This window comes from Rhipicephalus sanguineus, chromosome 3 (genome assembly GCF_013339695.2).
Source record: "Rhipicephalus sanguineus isolate Rsan-2018 chromosome 3, BIME_Rsan_1.4, whole genome shotgun sequence".
In the NCBI taxonomy this organism is placed as follows: Eukaryota; Metazoa; Arthropoda; class Arachnida; order Ixodida; family Ixodidae; genus Rhipicephalus; species Rhipicephalus sanguineus.
The window spans coordinates 56558750-56580695 of NC_051178.1; the positions used below are offsets into that span (position 1 = coordinate 56558750).

Consider the following 21946-nt stretch of genomic DNA (forward strand, 5'->3'; position numbering starts at 1 on the left):
ACGCACGCAGTGATAGGGGGAGGATGTGCACTGCGGCGGGGACGGATGATTATTACTTGGGCAGTGTGCATCTCGAGCCGCCTTTTATAGCGTACTTGGTGAATGCGTCGACTGCTCTTTGCTGTCGGTCGTGGATGCCACTGTCGGAACCCCGCGTCGGCCGGGCGGTAATGTCATCCGCATGAATAGCGTGGCCGGGATCGGTGATATGATCGAGTAGCCGGGGTAGCCCTCCATGCGCGATGTTAAACAATGTTGGTGAAGAACTGAGCCATGTTCAGTGAGGTGCATCGCACCCGATCTGTGTAGTCCCATATCCCGAGTGGCAGTACAACTTTGAAGACGTTATCGAGTTATAGATACGAGTTGCGCAGTGCGACTCGGCAACATTACGAAGGATGAGGTTGTCTTCAACGTTATCGAATGCCGAATTCAGACTTAAGGCAATGTGTTCTCTGGTTTGGGCGTGAGTCGAAGGTTCCAAGACTTCCTCCGGCGAGCTGTTTGTAGCTTTCGTGAACGATACTGAAATCGTTCGCCGTATAGCGCGCACCGTCTTGCAGAACCGTCGTTTCTCTACTACGGGTTTTCCCGCTCAATTTAATCCAAGCGCCAGCCAATTTGGCTGGCGCTTGGATTAAATTGAGTGGGAAAACCTGTAGAAGGGACGTAGCTGCCATGCTGACACCTTTCGGAGCCGAAACGCCGTTCGCCTGCCCACACGTCCACATAGAGATAACATGCACTGCAGGACGCAAACGCGCAAACGGGAGAGTTTTAAAGAGTTTTAAACCGTCCAAAACACCGAAATTTAGTATGTAGTACTCGACGTAGCTTTAGCAACCATAGCTGGAGTTTTTCTCTTAGTTGCGAGCACGGAATACTGTGTACTTTCGAAGATGTTGCACAGTTATATTTCGTTCATACATATACGAAAATGTATCACGTCAACGACACGAGGCAAAGGGAATCGGATGAAGCGTGCCTCCTGACGAGGCCCACGCGTCGGGTCGTGAAACGAGGCACGATGCAGTAGCGACAAAGGCCCGTGTTTGGCTCTCGTGTTGACTGAGACATTGAGTGATGTGTATAAGTGATACGTATACGTTTCGTGCTTTCATCAGGATGCCGAGATGTCAGCGCCGCCTGCAGCCAGCTCCACCGCGTGCCCCGGCTCTAGGCCGCCTGCGGACAACGTGGCGTTGGTACAGAGTTGCACGACGAGCCTCTGGTCCCGGGACTCCCTGTTGGCGTCGAAGCTGACAGCGCCACAGCCATGCACCGCCCTCGTCGAATTCGCTCGGAGCGCCATGCCTACAAATTGCAGCGTCCCGGCGACTACTGAGGCGTCGGCGGCGACAGTCAGCGTCCACGCGCCGTCAGGCCAAGACGGGCCGGACGTCGCCACTGCGACAGCGTGTGCCGAAGGCAGCAAACTGAGCGGCCTGCCGCCTGTCCAGGAAAAACCCGAGGCGAGCAAGGACGAGCCGCTTACGCCGAGGAAGTTGAAAGCCGCCAACCGAGACGGCTCGTCGAAGAAGGGCGCATATATCCGAACCCCTTCCAGCGCGTCCACACCGTCGAGCGCGTCCAGACGCAGTGGCAAGAAGCGCGGCGGCCGACCTCGAGATCCCGAATGATGAACCATGATTGACAAGAAGTTTCCTCAAGGGAAGCATTGTGCATGTGTATACGTGTGCACGTGTCGTCCACGTGTAATTCGCAATGTAGACTTTATTTTCCTACGATTTTGTATAACATCTTCCCGCCTCGTACGGTGCCACGAGTATTTTCGAGAAAGTGTGTTTGTTTTTGTTTTTTTTTTAGTGTAAAACGCCGCAAGACATGCGTGCCCATAAAATATAAACTTATAGGGACAGCCTATACTGCTCTCCCATAGTCGGGTACATACAGCGCTCTACATCGTTAATCATTTCTTAAAAGCACAAGTGTGTTCATGATTTCTAGTCACTAAGTCGGTGCATGTCACGAAGAAAGTAGGACACTATTGTTAAACGCTTGTGCTGCATCGCGGCAGCTAACCATGCGCAAAACGCACTGGTACAGCCTTGATGGTACGCTCGAAATTGCATGCAAACGAAGCTGCCACACACAAATTTGTACGAGTGCTACGCTCAACTTCTACGGCGACAACTGATAGTGGGCCCACTCCAATAATAGCTCGGGCCACGTAGCTATAGTGTCCACCGCAGGAACATTAAATTGCTTTTCGAGTGGTTCGTATATTATTGAAAAACAAAATGCGCCGAACTTCGTTGACACGCAGATAGCTGTATAGCTAAGAGACTCCATGCGCTACAACACATAGCCGCGACATAGTCTGACAGACTCCACGAGCTACCACACACAGCCGTGACGTAGCGCAAGGGAGGTGCGAAACCAGAGGTACAACCAGACGCGTCTGTTATCCTCTATATGACTTTGCTCCTCATGTTAGCTCCAACCATAACGTCACAGAAAAGTCCACCACTTACTGCGCAGAAAAGAGGCCATGCGTATGGAGAGCGGCAAGAAGCGAAATGCAGGGCACGAAAGAATTAAACTGGGAAGCGCCACGTTCACAAGCGAAGGGGCAAGGATTGCACTTGACATGGAGTAGCAGTAGAAAATAGTATCAGTAGTAGGAGTAGTAGTAGTAGTAGTAGTAGTTGTTGTTGTTGTTGTAGTAGAAGAAGAAGAGGTAGTAGTAGTAGTAGTAGTAGTAGTAGTAGTAGTAGTAGAAGAAGAAGAAGAGAAGAAGATGTAGTAGTAGTAGTAGTAGTAGTAGTAGTAGTAGTAGTAGTAGTAGTAGTAGTAGTAGTAGTAGTAGTAGTTGTTGTTGTTGTTGTTGTTGTTGTTGTTGTTGTTGTTGTTGTTGTAGAAGAAGAAGTAGTAGTAGTAGTAGTTGTAGTTGTTGTTGTTGTTGTTGTAGAAGAAGAAGAAGTAGTAGTAGGAGGAGGAGGAGGAGGAGGAGGAGGAGAAGTAGTAGGAGGAGGTGGAGGAGTAGAAGAAGTAGTAGTAGGAGGAGGAGGAGGAGAAGGAGGAGGAGGAGAAGTAGTAGTAGTAGTAGTAGGAGGAGGAGGAGGAGGAGGAGGAGTAGAAGCAGTAGTAGTAGTAGTAGTAGTAGTAGTAGTAGTAGTAGTAGTAGTAGTAGTAGTAGTAGTAGTAGTAGTAGTAGTAGCAATAAGTATAGTATGTGCGCCGTTTTCACATGTCTGCAGCCCTTGTGGGTTTCTTCTTACTTAACATTGTGCTAAGCTATCCCAATTAACATTTGTCTATGGACGCATAAAATAGCTCGCAGATGTTCGGCTACCCCGCGTTCGCGTGCGTGTGCTGAACGAGCGAACGCTTCTTCTGTTTCTTTCATCCTGCACTCATATACAGCGGGTATGTGAGCTCCATCACGAGGAGGGTCATCATGACCATCTTTTGCTCATACGAGTTAGTGTTTTTCAAGAAATATGGCCTAGACCTCTCGCTTATTCCGCACGTTAGAGATCGCTAAATCGCATCGCCCATCTTGTGCGCGCCGCAATAATCGAAGTCGTCATCACCTGTAAACGTTGACTTTGCAGTGAGTTTTATTTTAGTTACACTTTATGTTCATCATTGTTTTACACACAGCTGGTCTGTCATCTTTTCATAATTGTTTCCGTCGTGGGTACCAAAAGACAATACAGTATTTTCACATTTCATGTAAATCATAGAATTCTAATTTGCGTAAAATGATGTTAGATGCAGTAGTCTGCCTGCTTAAATTAGGTTTAAATTTACCAAGTTTACATTCTTTGGGATCTGCGTCCTTTGTTCACAGCGACGGGAAGGTTGGTGATGTCTTACAAAATCTTTTAAAAGGTTCAAAAAGATTTGGTCTATAGAATCGATTATTTTTTTTTCTACCAAATTTCTTCATTTTTTGTTAATATTTCTTCATCTCATAACTTATGTTCGTAGTTTGCCTATTTCTTTAACATTAAGTTTCGAAGTTTGTTTAATTTCTGTCGCCTTCTTCTTTATTAATCGAGAGAACACAACTTATATTTACAAGGAGGAGGTATTCAATAGAGTGAGCCGACGGAGAGTCCTCTAAGGTGGGTGGCGTCCTTAGTCCAGGATGCCGTAGGCCTGAGCTGACAGCTTGGTCCTCTTCACCAGACTTCGATGGTCTTCAGTGTTTGAGCTTGTCAGCTGGGTCTCCCACTGCTCGACGTTCGTGATAGGCGGTATTGATGGGTTGCGCCCACACTCCCATACCATATGGTAGAGTGTATTCGTTGCAGAACAGATTTTCCAGTCGCTTCGGTAGCTTGCAGTCATATACCCAACGGCACCCTTATATATTTACAAGATTTATTTTTAAAATACACGGTTCTTGGCCAATCCCCCAGCGTGGGTGTTGGTTGGTTGGTTGGTTGTTCTTTGGCAACCTGGCGCAACCCACTGCGGGAGATCGGCCATGAAACGGGCGGCACCTTATTTTAGAGATAAAATTGTTTTACATTTCGAATGTGTTTATAAAAGGATAATTAAAGAAAAACTCAATCTAATAGTCAAGGCTAAAAAAATAAGTGACGTAAGTTCAAGGATCTACTTCTACTTCTTCTGCTAGTGGGTGTAAGAGTCGCGTTTTTGCCGGCGCGAGCAACCGAACACTTAACTGGATCGCGCAGCCATTGTATCGGACAGTGCCACAATGCAGGATTCGAGGCGTTCTCCAGTCCGCTCTCCAACGTTCATGCCATCGCCGCGTTCGGCGCGTGGGCAGCCGTCTCGAGAGATGCCCACGGGTTACCCCAGAAGTCCGGTGTCCTTCGGCCAACCGTCCTTCGGTCCACAAGGTCTTCGATCGCCGTCCTTCGGTCGACAGGGTGTTCGATCACCGTCGTATGGTCAAGAAGGGATCGGGTCGTCGTACTCCGACCGAGAGAGCTCCGCAGCCCCGACGTACGATTTCGTGACGGAATCGAAGTCGGAACCGCGGTACGCCATGATCTCCTTCGAGTCGTCGGACAAGTCGACGGCGACGCATACGTACTCGGCGACCTACCAGCTCTCGGACGCTGACCCGCTGCCCGAGGCGACCGAGTACGGCCCTCAATTTGTTTGCTTCTCTCAATTCAGTTTAAAACAGTGCTAAAGGCGGAAGCACAAGAAAAAGACCACAGGACGAGGCGCCTTGTCCTGTGGTCTCCTTTCTCTTGTGCTTCCGTCCATTGCGTTGCTTTGAATTATGAATCTGAACCAACTCGTCCAGTCTTACATCCTTTTGCACTTATCTGAAATGTGCATCGCCGATTACTCTGAAATGCGCAGGCGCTTAAGTGTAGTCGAGCCCTAAAAGTATTACGAAATCGCATAAAGCGAATTATTCCCTACATCGAGCACGGGAGGCTCGCTGATTCACTACTTCCATAAAGTAACTTCGTGATAACGAACTGGACAGTGAATACATCAGACTCCGTGCGCTCCCTGCGCGAGCCATAAAGCCGCTGTCAATCCAGCAAAGGCGATCGAGTATGTTTGAAGTTGCGTTTTAATCATTATTTCTCGTTCTATCTGGCGTAGAGATAAATTATTGCTATGCGCGCACTTTTCTTCTGAACATACGCGCTTTTCTCTTGCATTTTTCTCTCACTTGGAGGACACGTGCATAATATTGAATGTACCACACAAAAAACTCGTTCATGTTGTAATGGGCGCGTTTCGGTATGTCAAAGCAGGCACCTGGTATATCGTACGAGTTTAGCCTGAAAGCTTGCAAGTCGCTCCTCTGCATTACCTAACTGTCGTTGTTAGGTAATGCAGACAATAACGAGAGAGCTAGAGAGAGAGACAGGTTTGTGTACAGAAAGGATAGGTTAATCTCAGTGGTTGTGCTCTGTAGTCGATTGCATTGCAGGCTATGAATGATAGCAAAAAAGTCAGTTTCGCCGCAAGGCCGAAGCAATGAATGCGATAGCAAGAAACTAATGCTATATGAAGTGGGGCTCGCCAATGGATATTCTCAGTTTGAACAGCGCTCCTGTTGCAAAAGCGGCCGAAGCAGCGAAGGAAACTAGCGTGCTTCAAGTGTCGAACTGTAACACTTGATAAGTTCGCGCTCATCTTCTGTTTGTTCGTTTAGCGGCGTCCTTTGAGCTCGAGTGGCTTTCGTACGCTCCGGAACATGAGCGCGGACATCACGGTGAAAACGTGAAACATTCCTCTTCCCCTCACCACGAGAAAACCGCGCGAGCAGACAGCGGAACGGCAAGGTTCTCCCATGCGCAAATATAAGAAGAAGCGAGCGAGCTCGCCGACGACTTTTAAATGAGCCCGTCGGGCTCCTAGCGCCATCTCGCTGGTAATGAAGAAACGCTTATTTTATCGCCTGCCGTCTCTGAGTCCGTCCAGCGGTAAAGCGTGTGTATATAACGCTCGCCGTTAGCTACGTGGAGGATCTGCGTTTCGTGGCGTAGTGGATAGCGCCACTCGCTGCGGAGCAAGAGGTTCCTGGTTCGATCCCGCGCGTCGGAAGCATTTTTCTGAATTACTTTTCTTTGTGGCTATTGTATATATATATATATATATATATATATACTTATACATATACGGTGCATGACGGCGGCGACGGCGACGGCAAAATTCAGCCGAGACTGTCCATATAATTGCTATCGCAATAATATGGTCATTAATGACAATGAAGAATGTTTGGGCGCTTATGTAGTATCTGTATAGATCGATAGGCCAGCAGAGAGCGAGTGGTACCTATTACACGTAATTTCACGAAACGCTTCGATATAGCACATGATTTTAGGGCCTCTATACAGCCATGTCACACCCCATCATTAAAAAAAAAAGAGAGAAGAAACATTGGTCACTGCAAGCACCATACCAAAAGACATGGCGCTCTTTGGCCAACCCTAGCCCTTACGCCACAAAAACCCATTATTCATCAAACTTCGACGGACAATCTCTTCCCGGAGTGTGTTCAAGCTTAGCACGGACCCAAACGTGCGTTTTCTATACTTGGACCGACAACTGCTGCAAGCACGTGCGGCCATTAAAACTTAACTTGTACTACCGAGGATGCATTCGAAATACCGGCAAGCGAGGTGCGCGTACAACTAGCCGCACCCCTTTCCCCTCCCCTCTTTTCATGCTTCTGCGCACCGGCTAATATGTTGGCTATATATGGCTAACTCAGAGCTAATGCTGACTAGCTTTGGTTAAATGATGGTAGGTGTTGGCAACATTGTCTTCCTTCGACCTCGCACTTTGTCACGACAGGGTGCTATTCTGGGCACTGTCAAATTACGCCATGTTGTGCTATTTAGTAAAAGCGGCATATTCTAAGCCAATCAGTGAGGCCGCAGCAGCCCTCTGGGCCAGAGTTCACCAATGGCGGAACCTGACAATGTCCAAAGTAGCGCCCACATGCACGATTGTATACAACAACATGAGGTCGTATTGTCGGAGTGTTTTTTTTTTTTTTTCGCTGCTGATTTCCTTTTTTTGTCATATTTTTTTAATGTACGCCGCAGGAAGTTTCGATTGATGGGCAGCGTCGACAGCGACAAGAGCACCGGACTGGCATCGTCTGCGTCACCCTCGGGCTCTTCGGTTCTTTCGTCAACCGGCGCGGAAAAAGCGTACGGTCCTTTGCCACGCAGGAAGGTCGCTATGGGCATCTTCTGTCTCGTCTCCGCCAGCGCCATCGCTATCACGCTGCTCGTGCAAGGAAGTCTGCAGCGCGGAGACGATGGGCACGAGGGCACTGGCACGGACCCGCCGCTGCTGCTCGAGAAGGGCTCGGATGCAGACAGCATTGGATTCGCGATGCACTTCGCGCACCGCCCGACGGCCGTGTCCACAAAGACGACTCCCAAGCAGCCGCCCTTCCTGATTGTACGCCCTCAATGCACCTCAGTTTCCGTATTCGATTTGCGGTCAAATGTGTGAGGGGACACTAAAGAGAAGGGCTTTTTTTTCTCTCGTTTTAGTATATTGCCATTTCACAATGCAGATACTACCATTCTTGCCGCGATGTGGCGCTTGCTAGGCGAGAAAACGCGCGAATAGGAAACACAGCTGGCGACGCGCCGACGTCGCCTTGAGTTGGTGCAGCTGGCGACGTCACCTAGCTGCACCAACTCGATGTGACGTCACAAATTTTTTAAGGCGTCTTCTGGGATCTACGTCACTGATTACGTGCAAAAAATATAGTGCATTTGCTTCCAAGTGGGCCAGAAATTTTAAGACGACAAGTTTCGGTAATTTTTATTCCACAACTGTGGCTAAAATACGAAAAAAAAGTCGTCGCTATCTATAAAATCGCACTGACATTCAGGTGCTGAAGTATCTGCGCAAAATTCAAAATGAAACGCTTTACCATGTAGTAATGATGCTATCATGGAAATATTATGGACAGTTGAGTTATAAAACAATAATTCGCACATTTAAACTGATTCAGCGCTCCACGTTTAGTGCCCATTTAACGTTCTTGTGTCTATTCTGTCTTTTGTTGGGCTAGCAAATAATTGTTACACCGTTCGAAATGCGGCTATAATACTTAACATATTACTAATTTGCACATCCTGTCCTTTTACCCTACCTTAGAAAAGTATCTTTATAAGGCTGCGTTTTGCCAAATGCTTGCGCCGAAGCAACAGGCGGCAACATTCCTGTTGTCACTGTCGTGTACAGGAGTTGCCGTTGTCGTCGTTGCCTGAGGCATGTCCATGTTTTCTGTTAACCAATCTCCTACACGGAAATGTACGGTTCTGTACTTAAATTCTGCATGCGAGTTGTAGTGACAAAGAAACCACCATTGCTGCTCATTCATCGCTTGCATTACAACTATCCGTACACAGGTTGCAGAATTTTTCTAACCACCGGACTTTAATCATTTAGACAAGCGGAGGTGCAACAAACGTGTCTCTGTGGTGCGTGCCTAGACACATTCGAAATATAATTTCTTTTTCCCGTGCTTGTCTCGAAGGTGTCCTTGAGGCCGCGAACTACGACGCCCTCAACGGAGGGGCCCTTCACCTGGCCTCCGTTCCCGGAGACGTACCCACCGTGGGATTTTGAAGACGATACGAGTACGAGCAAGAACTCTTCCGCCGAAACAGATGCGTCGCTGAACGCTACCGACGTCGAAGCCGCTGCTGTCTTTCTGGAACAGCAACAGCTGATGGATGAGGCCCCCGTGACCGCGCTCGACGGCACGTTCCAAAAAGAGCAGGTATGTTATAAGCATTTCTGTTTGTTAGGAGTATACAGCGCAACCACTCGCCACATCGAGAACCTTCACCACAGCCTTTCTTGCAACTGGATCTTTTTTTCGAAATTCTGAAATTTGCTTTTTGAAGACACGAACAATCCATCACACACATTCACACATTGTCACACGCCCACCGCTCCATAAACTGATGGAATGCGCGTACCGAGTAACACCTATACGCCTTTTCCAAGGACGGCTCCCTGGCAGGGCTGGGCAGAGATACTCAGAAAAGTATTCCGAAATACAGATATCTAAATACATGAACTGGAAGCCTAAAATACAGATACTGAGATACATGTGCCTTTAACGTAACGGGATATTTCGGAGATACTTTTGCAATAAGACGAAAAAAGTATTCCGGAATACAGTTACAGCGATACAGATACTGCAATACTTTTTTTTTATTTCAAGGATGCTCATACTACGCAAAGACCCTTATTAGTGAAGCATAATGTTGTAATTAAAGTTACAGCGCATCGAAACGTTGAGTTCATTTATTTATTTATTACAGTACCCTCAGCACCATTAAGACATTGCAGGGGAGGGGGGGCGGACAAAGTACATAATTAGTAATAATGACATAATTACAAGTATCAATTACAATAAAAATACACTATTTCACAGCAACAGTAACAAGGATGGGACACCGAAATCGACATACTTGGCGAACAAACTAAGCTACGCAATAGCACACTTGAAGCAAATCACTCGAATCACTAATGAAGACCAGTGAATTGAGAAAAAGCACGCATTTATTTTGAAGATCTGCATTGCTGAGAAGGTTGCTGTGTAGGCTTCTCAAATGGGATGTCTTCTAACAGCGTCGGTGCAGCCTCAGCACAAGACTCACGTAAGAAAAAGTCTGTCTACCACTGAAGGCAAGCACAAATTCGTGTTATAGTGAATAAATACCGCCTTCATAGCCGGATTGCCCTGCAGCGTGGCGATATCTCTTCTCGGGTCATCTAGATACCGAAACACTTCCGCCCTCACTTGGGTTGTTCTGACTGTTCAGAATCCGAAGTCGGTCCCCATCTTCGCAATCCTCAGCCGTCTGACCCTGTCGGCTTCAATGAAGCTTTCACCACCACCGACGCTACCAGCACCCATTTCAGAAAGCCGCAACAGGCGAAGTCGGCTCCGGCGGTGGGGGAGCCTGCTACCACAAAAGACCGTTTCACGCTTGTAATCAATTAGGAACGCACCCTGACATTGGAGAGGTGGCTGAAAGCGCGTCAAAGATAGCCATGTTCTAATCACTTCCGCCGCGACTACGGGAACTGCTTTTGGAAGTGCCGCCGCTTTGAAAACTGAACGCACGCGAAGCATTGCAAAGCCTGTTCTAAGGCGGTATCTGTGCGGAGGGTCGCGAAGTAATGGCTTGCCACCCGAAAAAAATTAGGCGTGCTGCACTGACCTTGAGAGACAGCGACTTTCGTCGGCAGAGGCCGGCAACACTGCCCCCGCGATTCTGCCCCGTCTGCGGCGTCGCGCGCTTTACCACATGGACCATTCTGCGCTTGAGGGGAAACCATCGCCGCCCTATCTGTCGGCGACCGGCGGCGCGCCTTTGCTTGTCTTGGCACAAAAAAGAAAAAAAAACGTCATTCCCCAATTGGAAACACGCCTCAACTCATTTCTGACACAAAAAAAAACAATGTAACGAGATACCCGTGTCCTGCATAGTATCGCGATACAGGCGATACATCGTAAATGTATTTCACTACTGAGATACAAATACATTTTTCAAATGTATCTCGATACAGAAATACAGACACTCAAAAGTATCGCAGAAATACTATCGCGATACTCTTGTATCGCAATACTGCCCAGCCCTGCTCCCTGGGTGCCGCCATGATCCCCTCTGGGCTCTGGCAAATATGTGTGACACACAAAAAAAATTCACTGTCGAGGCACCGTCGTTAGCGTACGTCATCTGTTGTACTCCCGTGCCGCATTCAGAAAGGAGGTCCTCCCCCTCCCCGTTGAAAAGGTCTATACCAGAGGGTCTCAAACTCACCTTAGCTTGCGGGCCGCAGTCACGAAATTTAGACCCGCAAGGGCCGTGACAGTGAAGAAGGTTGAAGCAGGAAGGGGGGGGGGGCGATAAACAAAACGTCATGTAAAGTTGCCATTTGAAAGAACGCATTTCTCGTATCTCATATATAGATCATTTCTGACAGGGATTTGGTGTCTGATCTGGAGAATGACTCAAATCTGGACGCCTATTGCGAAATATAGTTTCTTTTTTTCCTTGTTCCGCGGTTATGTTTCAACTCATGGTGATCGCATGGGGTGCCTCACGAAAAAAAAAAATGCTTAAGACCAATCCCGTCTCGGTAACTTACCCGAACAAAGCGTTACTAATCACGATAGGCGAGTAAATAATGCGGGTATATGCAATTTAGCAAAGTCTCGAACATTTTATTCCTTGTGAAGCCGCGGGCGCGGCTAGTGAAATGTCCGCGGGCCGCGTGTTTGGGACTCCTGGTCTATACTCATCCCTAATTAGATTCCTTCATTATATATATAAACACAGTATGCATTCCGTTAACAGCGGAGCTGTTTAAGCCGGGCGTAATGCGTGTACTGAATCCGAAAACTATCATCATCATGAACCGGCACGCGCTCTCTTCGTCCTCTTCTTCATCTTCTGCTTCGCTCCTAGAGAACGTGCGTCGATTTGTCCGGCGGGCAATGCAATGACTCCGGTGGGCAAGAGAACGAGTACAGAGAGAGAGAAAACGATAGAAAGAAAGACAAAGATAGAAATAGAGAGACAGAAAGAGATAAAAAGATGGAAGGCGAGAGAACGACTACACAGAGAGAGAAAGCGAAAGAAAAGGAAAAGGAGAGCAAGAGATAGAAAGACAGAGAAAAAAAAGAGAAGAGAGAGAGAAAAGATAGAAGGCGAGAGAACAAGTACAGAAAAAGAAATAGAAAGAAAGAGAAGGGAAAAAAGAGAGAATAGGATAGGAAGACAAAAAAAAGAAATACAGAGAGAGAGAGAGAGAGAGATACAAAGAAACATACACAAAGAGAAATAGAAAAAAGAGAGACGGCAAGCATAGCCATGTATAGTATGGTATAGCAAGGGGTGGGGAAGGGAAGTGGTGGTGAGGATGCAGGGCAACGCCACCAGTTCCGCCGCTTCCTCAGTCTTCGCACCACGAGCGCGTAGCTGCCCCAATTTTGTTTTAACTGCTTTACATTGCAAATACTGTTTATAAACCCTGTGTATTCCACGGCCGCCCATGAGGTTCCGCCAAGTGCCAGCAACGCGCGCGTGTCAGACCCACAAGTAGCAGCCAGTGCGATCGAGAAACAGCGAAAAGAAAGTGCCCCACTGGGATTTGTACATCCCCCCCCCCCTTCCGCAGTGAGGATCTCGACACCTCCGAAAAAAATTACAGCATATCCACGGGTGAATGATGAAGAGCTTGGGCGAAGCTCCTGAAGCAATCATGGTTACACCGTGAAGTGTTCAGTGGTTTCGCCCAGCAGTAATCAAAGGGATACGCCGCTTTGATTACTGCACGCCTTCTAGCGTGCAGGGTGCCGCTGCTTTTTTTTCTTTTTTTCTTTTTTTTTCTTTTTTTTGCACACATATTGCACACATCTCTATGGGACAGCGCCATCTAGTATATCGTCTCCCAACTGCAGTTTGCATGCATCTCTATGGGACAGCGCCATCTATTGAGTGATACGGGAGACGCGACGGCGGGGACACGCCGCATGGAGCGACGACCGACCAGGTGATGCTATAAGGAGCTTCGCCCCTAAAAGTGTTCACGCCAACGCAACCCATTCCCCGCTTACGGGCAGGCACACATCCAGGTCGCACTGCTGGAGCAGACCTCAGAGACACGTGGCCAACGACGTGGCCTCTGAGATCCGAAACGCGAAGTTAACCCAAAGAATACACCGAACGCGGAGGAGCGAGTGGTACTGGCGGTACTACCAGACGCCTAAGGAAAGGCGCTGCCTAAGGCAAGAGCTTTTTTTTTTTTTTTTGCATACAGTAGCTATGAGTAAATTCAGTGGGTTTCCGACATGGCGTCCAACCCGAATGCTCATCTCTCGGTGCGAATGATAGCGGTCAGTACGTCTCATCATTGCCGATGTTTCATTTTTTGTTCTCACCACGTTTCGAGTTCATTTGATTATAGGGTCACTTTGCGGGGTTCGCTAGTAGTTGGCGCGATGAACTAATGCCATGAGCACGGTGCAAGATATGTATATATCTTACACCGTGGCCACGAGCCACAATTGTGCCTCTATTATAGTGGCGCGTATTTGTACCGTGAAGTAGAAAAAATTTAAGTTGATGCAACGCTAATTCACCTTAGCTGCAACTGTACAAGTTTATTTTTTCGTTCTGCGGCATTTTGAACTCTGAAGAAAACGGACAAAATGATAGGAGCTGCATTTGCTGGAGGTGCATGAGGGGCTTCTTATGCAAAATTATCCTTTCTGAAAACTAGTAAACGTGTATGACATGTAGAGCAGTGTAAAGAACAAAAGTTCAGTGCAGTCAAGCAAAAATCGGTCAGACAATCTTAGAGGAGGCAACACTAACAACAAGACCTCTGCACCAGTGTGTTATCGGTGTTCTACGTCCCAAAACCTCGATATGACAATGAGAGACGCGGTTAGTGAAGGGCTGCGCAAATTTCGACCACATAGTGTTCTTTTACGTGCACCCAAGTCTAAGCACGCGGGCCTGTAGCATTTCGCCTCCATCGAAATGCGGCCGCCGCGGCCGGGATTCGATCCCGCGACCTGCGGGTTAGTAGTCAAGCACCATAACCACTAGATCACGGCGACGATTACGCTATGACATCGAGATGGATACGCGCGCTTCAACTAATGGGATTTCATTGCACAGGCTTATACTCTAAGTTTGGGCGCGCGGTACTTGAAATATATGCGCTATTGAGCTGTGAAGTTTTAGCGTTCACCGGATCTTTAGGCAAAAAAAAAAAAGAAAAAAAAGAAAGAAGTTGGCAGTTCTGTTTGAAGGTGGAAGCGCTGACAGCAAGAGCAAGTATACCACTCCTATAGAGCTCCTGAGATGCCGTTCTAATTATACGATGAAGCCGATTTGCTCGCGCGACGCAGCCCGCGTAGCAAATGCCGCTAAATGCAGAAGGGACAGTGGTCGCAGCTATACCAGGCAACTGGCTCGCTGAGGAGCACCGCGAGTGGCGTTGCGAGCGTTGTACCTTGCTGGTGCACGATATGACTTGGTGCATTGTAACACGGGTGAGAGCCACAGTAAAATAGCCAGTTTTCATACGTGCAGAATTTTCTTAGCGCCACGGTAGCTTAGGAATGTATTACCCTTAATTAAGGATAATTTCCATCACTTGCTGCGATGACAGTTTTCGCATGCGCCACGTGATACGCCGGCAGGTGCTTTTTGTTTCTCAAGGTATCAATTCTTAATTGTAAGTTCCGGCCAGTCCTGTTTCTTCGCCACCTGGTCCGCTGGTTGTCGCCCCCGTGCACGAGATGTAAAACGGCGGTATAGATCATCGAAGCTAGTCAGTAACCAGTCGAAGTACTAGCCATAGTTAGCCCTCAGAGCTTGGTGCTTTGAGGGACACTTAGGAGAAAACTGACTTCTCGTATTAGTAAAGTACTCTTTCACAATACCAAAATCAACACGCTTACCGCGAGAAGACACTTGGTAAGCGGGTGAAGTTCCCGCGGCGATCGCAATGACGACAGATTTTGACGGCGTCTACTAGGACCTGCGTCGTTCCTAACCGGTAAAAATGAAGTACATTGTCCTCTGAGGGGGCCAGAGAAAACATACCAAGTTTCAGGAAATTTCGTTGGGCCAATGTCGCCAAAATACGAAAAATGTATTTCAATATCTGTGACGTCACGCGCGGAGATTTCGGGGCGAAACTAGAAAATGAGAGTTTGACCTTGAATTTTTCCTCCATTGGTAAGGCTATCATGGCGAAATTAACAACATTAGAGTTTTCAGAGTAAAATTCATCAATCTAAAACCGATTCGTTGTTCCACTTTAGTGTCCCTTTAAGGCAAAACTGCCTAACTTTCTAAAAGTAAAACCAGCAACTTGTTCTTCTAATGGATGCCGCGTGAAGCAGCAACGACGGGATAGTGCGCATGGCGGATAATTGGACCTAACTCTCTACGCGCATGCGCCGCTGTTAGCGGTACAGCACGGTGACGACCACGGCCTGAACATCTCCTCAAGCGCACGAATATTCGATAGCGCAAATTAAGAAACATTAAGCAATATCGTTCTATTTTAGCACTGGCTGTGGCACCAAGCACCTTGCCATAAGCGTACACTGATGCCGATTACGTCCCTTTCTGCAGCGCTGATGCTCACCTTCAAGCAAGACGTCGGCCGACTCGGGAGTGTCCCCTTCTGCGGCCAAGTCGCGCGGCTCTCGTACGATTGTACTGCGTCCTCTCTATGTTCCTAGGAAAAATAAAGAACGGCCCCGTTGCCTAATTTCATTGTTTGGCCCGTCTGACTAACGCCAACGCGAAAGTAGCCAATTATTTAGATTGACCCAGCAAAAAAAGGGGGGGGGGAATATTTCGGCATTTGCGTAGTTCAGGCAAACTTTGAAAAGCTCCTGTCTAAATGAGTATTTCACTGCCGATTTTTGACTCATGTATTGGTCAAAAGCAACATTGAATTGTGCATTTCAGCCTAAGCTGTAGCGTAAGATATCGCCACGGTTGTTGACACATGGGATGCGTAGCTTCACGTGTCTTCGTACGTAAGTTAGGCAGTGCTCGCAGTCGCACCCCACAGCGCGAAATGCGTGCTACCCACATCCGCGAATTCCGTTCGTTCAGCTTAGTGGAATGCCGCTTGACTCGCTGCATTGCTTCATCGTGACATCTCGTTGTCCTCCCCTATATGTAGTCTGTGACTTCGTAATTAGACCACACGTGGAGAGAGACCTAGGTCAAGAGTCTAGTGGTGTACTTTGTCTTTTCGCCAACGCGCATACTTTAAAAGCATCTCTGACCCTATTACAGTAAAACCTCGGTGATACGATCACGGCTCGTACGGATTTTGGGGTGATACGAATTTTTCTGTGGTCCCGGCCAAGGCCCATTAGCCTGCAATGTATTGCAGTACAGTTGGTGCGAACCGTCTTCCACCCCGCGACGTTTGATACGAACATACGCTAGCTCACAGGTACGAATAGGTGCGTCCGCGCTGTCGCGGAAGACGACGCGGCAGTCACGCGCGGGCGCGGGCATGCGCGCTGCGCGACCATCAACGGTGCGTCGCTGCCTCCGAGATAGTGCGCGCGAATATTGGAGGCCTTTCGGCACCTTCGCGTTTAGGTTACAGATGATGTTGACGTCGCGCTTTTTTTTTTTTCGACGCGTTGACGTGTGCTCCTGTGCTCGAGGGAGCAGCGTTTTTGTATTGTGTTAACACGTGCCTGTCACGTCGATGCAAGCCATGTCCCCGCAATCAGACGTTCTATAAAACAAGACATAAACTTGGGCTGCGGGTCCGCCATGAAGTCCCATTAAAGGTGGACGAAGACCCCAAGAGACGAAGCGGACGGCCTTGGCGAAGGAGCTTGGCCTCCAGCTATCGTGTGCAAGCGCTTCTTAAGTCACTTTCGCCGCAGTACTTTGGTGTCATGCAGAACCCCAGCGGGAAACGCTTACGTTAGCGTTAGCGTGCGTCTCAACGCTAACGCTAAAACAGAACGCGCTGCGTGCCAACTGGTGGTCTTTTAGTACAGCGGAAGGCATTCCCGCTAACGCTAAGATGCGACTAAAGACAGCGTCGCCATCTCTGCGCTGCTACAGAAAACATGAGCGAACCTCGCAAACAAATCTTGCTAACCCATCCCTGCCCAAATGATAAGTACGTCATAAACGGATTCTTTTTTCTGCAATTGTGTCTCTCTGTGGCCCTCTGAATTAAACCCCAGCGTCACAAAACGAAAATGTTCACTCTTTGGCTTTCAAAATGAACCCACACATATGTGTGGGCTGGGCTTTTATTTGAGTAACTCTCTCAACAGAAAAAATAGTGGCTCATGTGGAATTTCCGCCCCTTAAAATTTGGTATGGAACATTTTGAAGCAGTTTCTGTCACTTGTTAAACAAAGGTACACGTCGCACTTGATGCAGCGTGTGCGGCTTCTTGATGGGCAGCCTGGCAGCCTGCAGCATCTCGCATTTTTGATAGGATCAACCGTTGGGAAGTGGTCAAAACCGTCGATGCGGATGTCAACCCCAGGAATTTTCGCTACCCTGATGGCTTTGTCGACATGCGCATCAGGAAGGCAGAGTGATTCACCGTTGTCAGACCTGCTCCTTTTTGGTGAAGCACAAAGGGCTTCACCAATTGCAAGGCGGAATTGAAGGAGGTCCATCGTGTCACGTCGTTGGGCACCATTCCTCCTGCAATCCTCACGGTACTGCATCCAGGCATTCACAATGGACAAATCCACCATGTGAAGGCTGACTTTTAGAGTCCATTTCTTGGTTTTGATGGAGATGCGGTAATACTCTAACAGCTGGTCGCAGACATCAACTCCTCCCATGAAGGCATTGTATCTGCGAACAACCGCTGGTGATTGAACATCAATGTACTGCTTGGTTTTTTTAAACCACCGCTTCACGGATTCCACTGGACTCGCGCCGACACATGTAGAGGCAATAGTAACAGACTTGCTGTCTTTCCATTTAACAATAGCAGCTTTCCCATCCGCTCTACTGAATTCCTGGAAATCGCTTTGCTTCATCGTCGTGTCACTTTTAAAGTGAATGTTTTTGACGCGGTTTCTCATGATTGTTCCAGTAGCGTCAATCTCTTTGTCAATTAGTGCATCCAAAAGTGGAATGGTTGTGAAATATCTGTCAAAGTAGACCGATGAGTGTTTTGGCAGCGTTTCCACCAGCCTGAGGACAACGTTTGGACCGAGGCCGAGAGCAGTATCTGCAAGTGGAGTCGATTTTCCTTGGTATACCTCAAAATCCATCACCAATCGAGCAGAGGTAGTCAAAACAAAGTTTTTCAAGCCAAGTGGCCTTGGTTTTCCCTTCACGTATTGCCGAAGCGAGCATCTGCCGGTGAACAGAATTATTTGTTCGTCGATTGAATAACTGGCAAGTGCTCTGTCCAGTTTGTGACAGCGCTTGCGCACAGCATCAATGATTGGCTGCACTTTCCACAGCCGGTTCTCTTCTGGCTTATTTGGCGGCACTTGTGTGTCCACGAAATGAAGGCATGACCTCAGCTTTTAAACTCTTCACGTGGCATCACGTTAGTCACTTGGTCGACTTGATAGCCCCTGCGCCAATACATGTGAATGTTCGGAAGGCGGATACATCCCATGATTATGTGCATGCCAAAAAGTTGCCGAATTTTCTGTGGAGTTGCTTTGAGTATTTTACCAGTTGTCGACATGCAGTACATGTTGGTCTTCTCAGCGGCATTTTGGAAGAAAGGGTCGTCAAAGTATTCGGAAAAATATTCAAGTGGCGTGCGCACGTTACTCGGCGGCTCACTGAGATCGTACTCGAAGGATGGGAGCGACTTTTCTTCAAAGGGCTCTTCCTTCCAAATATATTTGCCTGATGGCGCACTTTGTGTACCACATGCTGAACTTTGCGCGTTCGTGCTAGCAGTATCATCAAGGTCTTCTTGACTTTGCTCGTCTTCGTCATCGGCAGCCGCAACACGGCGCTGTGGTAACTCCCAGTCCGGGTCATCATCGTCGCTGCTACATTCAATGTCCGACGATTCCAACATCCTCATAATTTCCTCCATGTCATCATCGTTTTCGGGGTTGAAGATTCCTGCAGTACAAATTTTTTACACAATCAATGCAAGCGAGAATTCTGCGCTTCAAAAAAAAGCACGCGAAAACACCAGCGGCCTGCCGCCGGTAGCTGCGTTCGGGAGCGCGTTCGTAGTCACATGTGCCCAACCCACACATATGTGTGGGTTGCACTTCGAGTACGGCTTGTGAGTTAATTTAAGCATACTTTTGCCCAATTCTTTCACAGATATGTTCCGTGATGACTCAAGATGCATATTCAACAATTGCATGCCCTTCAAAAAGCGAAGTATCAATGTTAACTGGTACTTACGTCTGGTGGCGGGCGGCCGCGCGCTTTTTGAGGTTTGCGCCATTTTGGAAATGCGATGGTGGGCCACCTGGTGGCTTGTTTGCGAACTGCCTAGATCGGTTAATTCAGTGAACCCCCACAAATGTGTGGGTTGGGCTTCAACGTGTGTGGCATTGACCGAATAGCCAAAATTAATTTCTTTGTGTACCCACACGTTTGTGTGGGCAGGGCAGGAAAGGGCTAAGCCTTCTGCAGCGCCAATCCACTTTGTATCTTAAAAACTGAGCTATTTTATCGGCGGTACACGGTTGGCGAAGCCTCATTACTCAAATCTAAATCAAACACGAACATTATTAGGGAATGAATAAGTTTAATAATGCAGGACGACTGCTACAAAGATTCGAAGTGGACGGCTCTCGCTTCAACAGGCACCGCCATCTTGCCTTACGTACGGGATCTCTTGCGTGCGTTAGCGTTGAACGCTATATTCCAGAAATAGCGTTCGTACGTAAAAGCTCGGGCTACGTTTACGTTCTACTCATGCGCAGTTAGGAGCACGCAACGCTAACGCTATATACTTGCGTTTGCTGTTTTCCGCTATACTAAAACTCGCTAATATCTGGGGTTTAACGTCCCAAAATCACGATATGATTATGAGAGACACCGTAGTGGAGGGCTCTGGAAATTTCGACCACCTGGGGTTCTTTAACGTGCACCTAAATCTAAGCACACGGGCCTCAAACATTTTCGCCTCCATCGGAAATGCAGCCGCCGCGGCCGGGATTCGATCCCGCGACCTTCGAGTCAGCAGCCGAGTGCCATAACCACTAGACCACCGTGGCGGGGACAGCGTAGTAAGATTATGAAGGGGCTATTCGCGGTCGCGGGGCACAACACCTCTGGTTCATTAATTACACAAGCGCGCATGCACCTTATATACGAGTACAAGTATGATCGTCGTCTTCTAATAACTTTACTGACGATCATTCAGAGCTCTTCATGACGTCGCTGCGTCCCTGAGAAACACTGAATCAAAACGTACGTCAACTTTATTTTGTCGCATACTAATTTTCCATGTTTTCTGGTGATAAGAATTTCGGATGGTACGAATATTTTATTGCGGTAGCAATTATATGGACAGTCTCGGCTGGTTTTTGCCGTCGCCGTCGTCATGCTGCGTATATGTATAAGTATGTATATATACATCAATATCCCAAAGAAAAATAAATCAGAAAAATGCTTCCGTAGCGCGGAATCGAACCAGTGACCTCTCGCTTCGCAGCGCGGTGCGCTAAGCACTACTTCACAAAGCGCAGATCCCACAGGTAGTTAACGGCGAGCCTTATATACACACCCTTTACCGTTTGCAGTCCTCCGAGATGGCAGGCGCTTATAAGCGTTTCTTCATTACCAGCGAGATGGCGCTAGGAGCGCGACGCGAGCACTTAAAGGCGTCGGCCAGCTCTCTCGCTTCTTCTAATATTTGCGCAGGAAGAACGTTGCCCTTCCGCTGTCTGCTCGCGCGGGCGCTCGAACAAGCTACCGCAGTGTTAATACAAGTGTGTGTTTGTAAACAGAGCTCGTGCATCCTCTCCCCATTTTCTTTACCTTTTTGTGCATACATAATCCCCGGCAATGTAGTGAATCGGCTTCATGCGAAGCAGCGAGAATTGCTCTATCAACCATTTTTGGGCTTTGAGCCAAGCGTTACCAGGTGGATCGACGTGTTTTTGTAAGTGTAGTAGCTGTGTGCACATTGTGGGCTGACCAGGAACATCGACTACACTGGCGTTTAAAGGGTAACTTATGGTCGAACGTAACTAAGCACTAACGTTAGAGCGCAGCTACACTCTTAAAACAAAGGGCGTCGGGGCACTCCCTTTGTGAGAGTTTTGGCTTGTCCCGCTGGGCACTCCCTTTTCTGGGGTGAAACAACTCCCTCTAGACAGGGAGTGATCCAACGCCTCCTCATGGAGTACAGTACTCCGTCTGCGATAGAGTGAAAGCACTCCTCCGAGGGAGTAAAGCTATCACGTTGAAACAGCTTTGAAATAAAATTAATCGAGCACAGAAAATGGCACATTCATACGCGCACACATTCACGCAACCAAAACACGTAGAGCGCTCGCAACCGAAACACATACATTAGAGGATTTTAGTCTGTCCGGCACACCGCAATACGCAAAATGCTCTGCTCCGGAATACCGGGTGTGAAGTGCGCATACGCACGCCCGGTAAACATGGCCGCGCCGCCGAAAGCGATAGCCGCCCACCTCGAATCTATCAAGTGGCCGTCGCACGCTCTGTCGCTCGTTATCGCCGAACTGATGCTTTTATTTGCTTTAGGTTCACGTCCTTAAGCTTCGACAGCAAGGTATTCGTGTCGATTCGGCACCGTTTTCGAGAGCCATACTCAAATAATCAACGATGTAGGCTTAGCGAGTGACAATCCCGGAATCTCGAAGGTCATACATTATGTGTCGGTTAGTTTTTATCCTCCATAGCTGGCGCAACTTGACGTGGCGGCAGCTACGGCACACAAAGCGGCTGAAAAAAAAGAAAATTTTGGCACT

The 21946-nt window shown here is 48.0% G+C and overlaps 1 protein-coding gene across 1 annotated transcript in view; it reads left to right on the forward strand.

Annotated features, from left to right (window-relative positions):
* Positions 1 to 4780: 4780 nt before the first annotated feature.
* LOC119385488 (insulin-like growth factor 2 mRNA-binding protein 1) overlaps positions 4781 to 21946 on the forward strand; it is a 104785-nt gene continuing 87619 nt past the window's right edge. The window contains exons 1-3 of the mRNA XM_037652913.2: positions 4781 to 5088; positions 7527 to 7890; positions 8984 to 9229. Coding sequence (XP_037508841.2) covers positions 4781 to 5088; positions 7527 to 7890; positions 8984 to 9229 — 918 coding nt within the window. The remainder of the gene's footprint in view (positions 5089 to 7526; positions 7891 to 8983; positions 9230 to 21946) is intronic.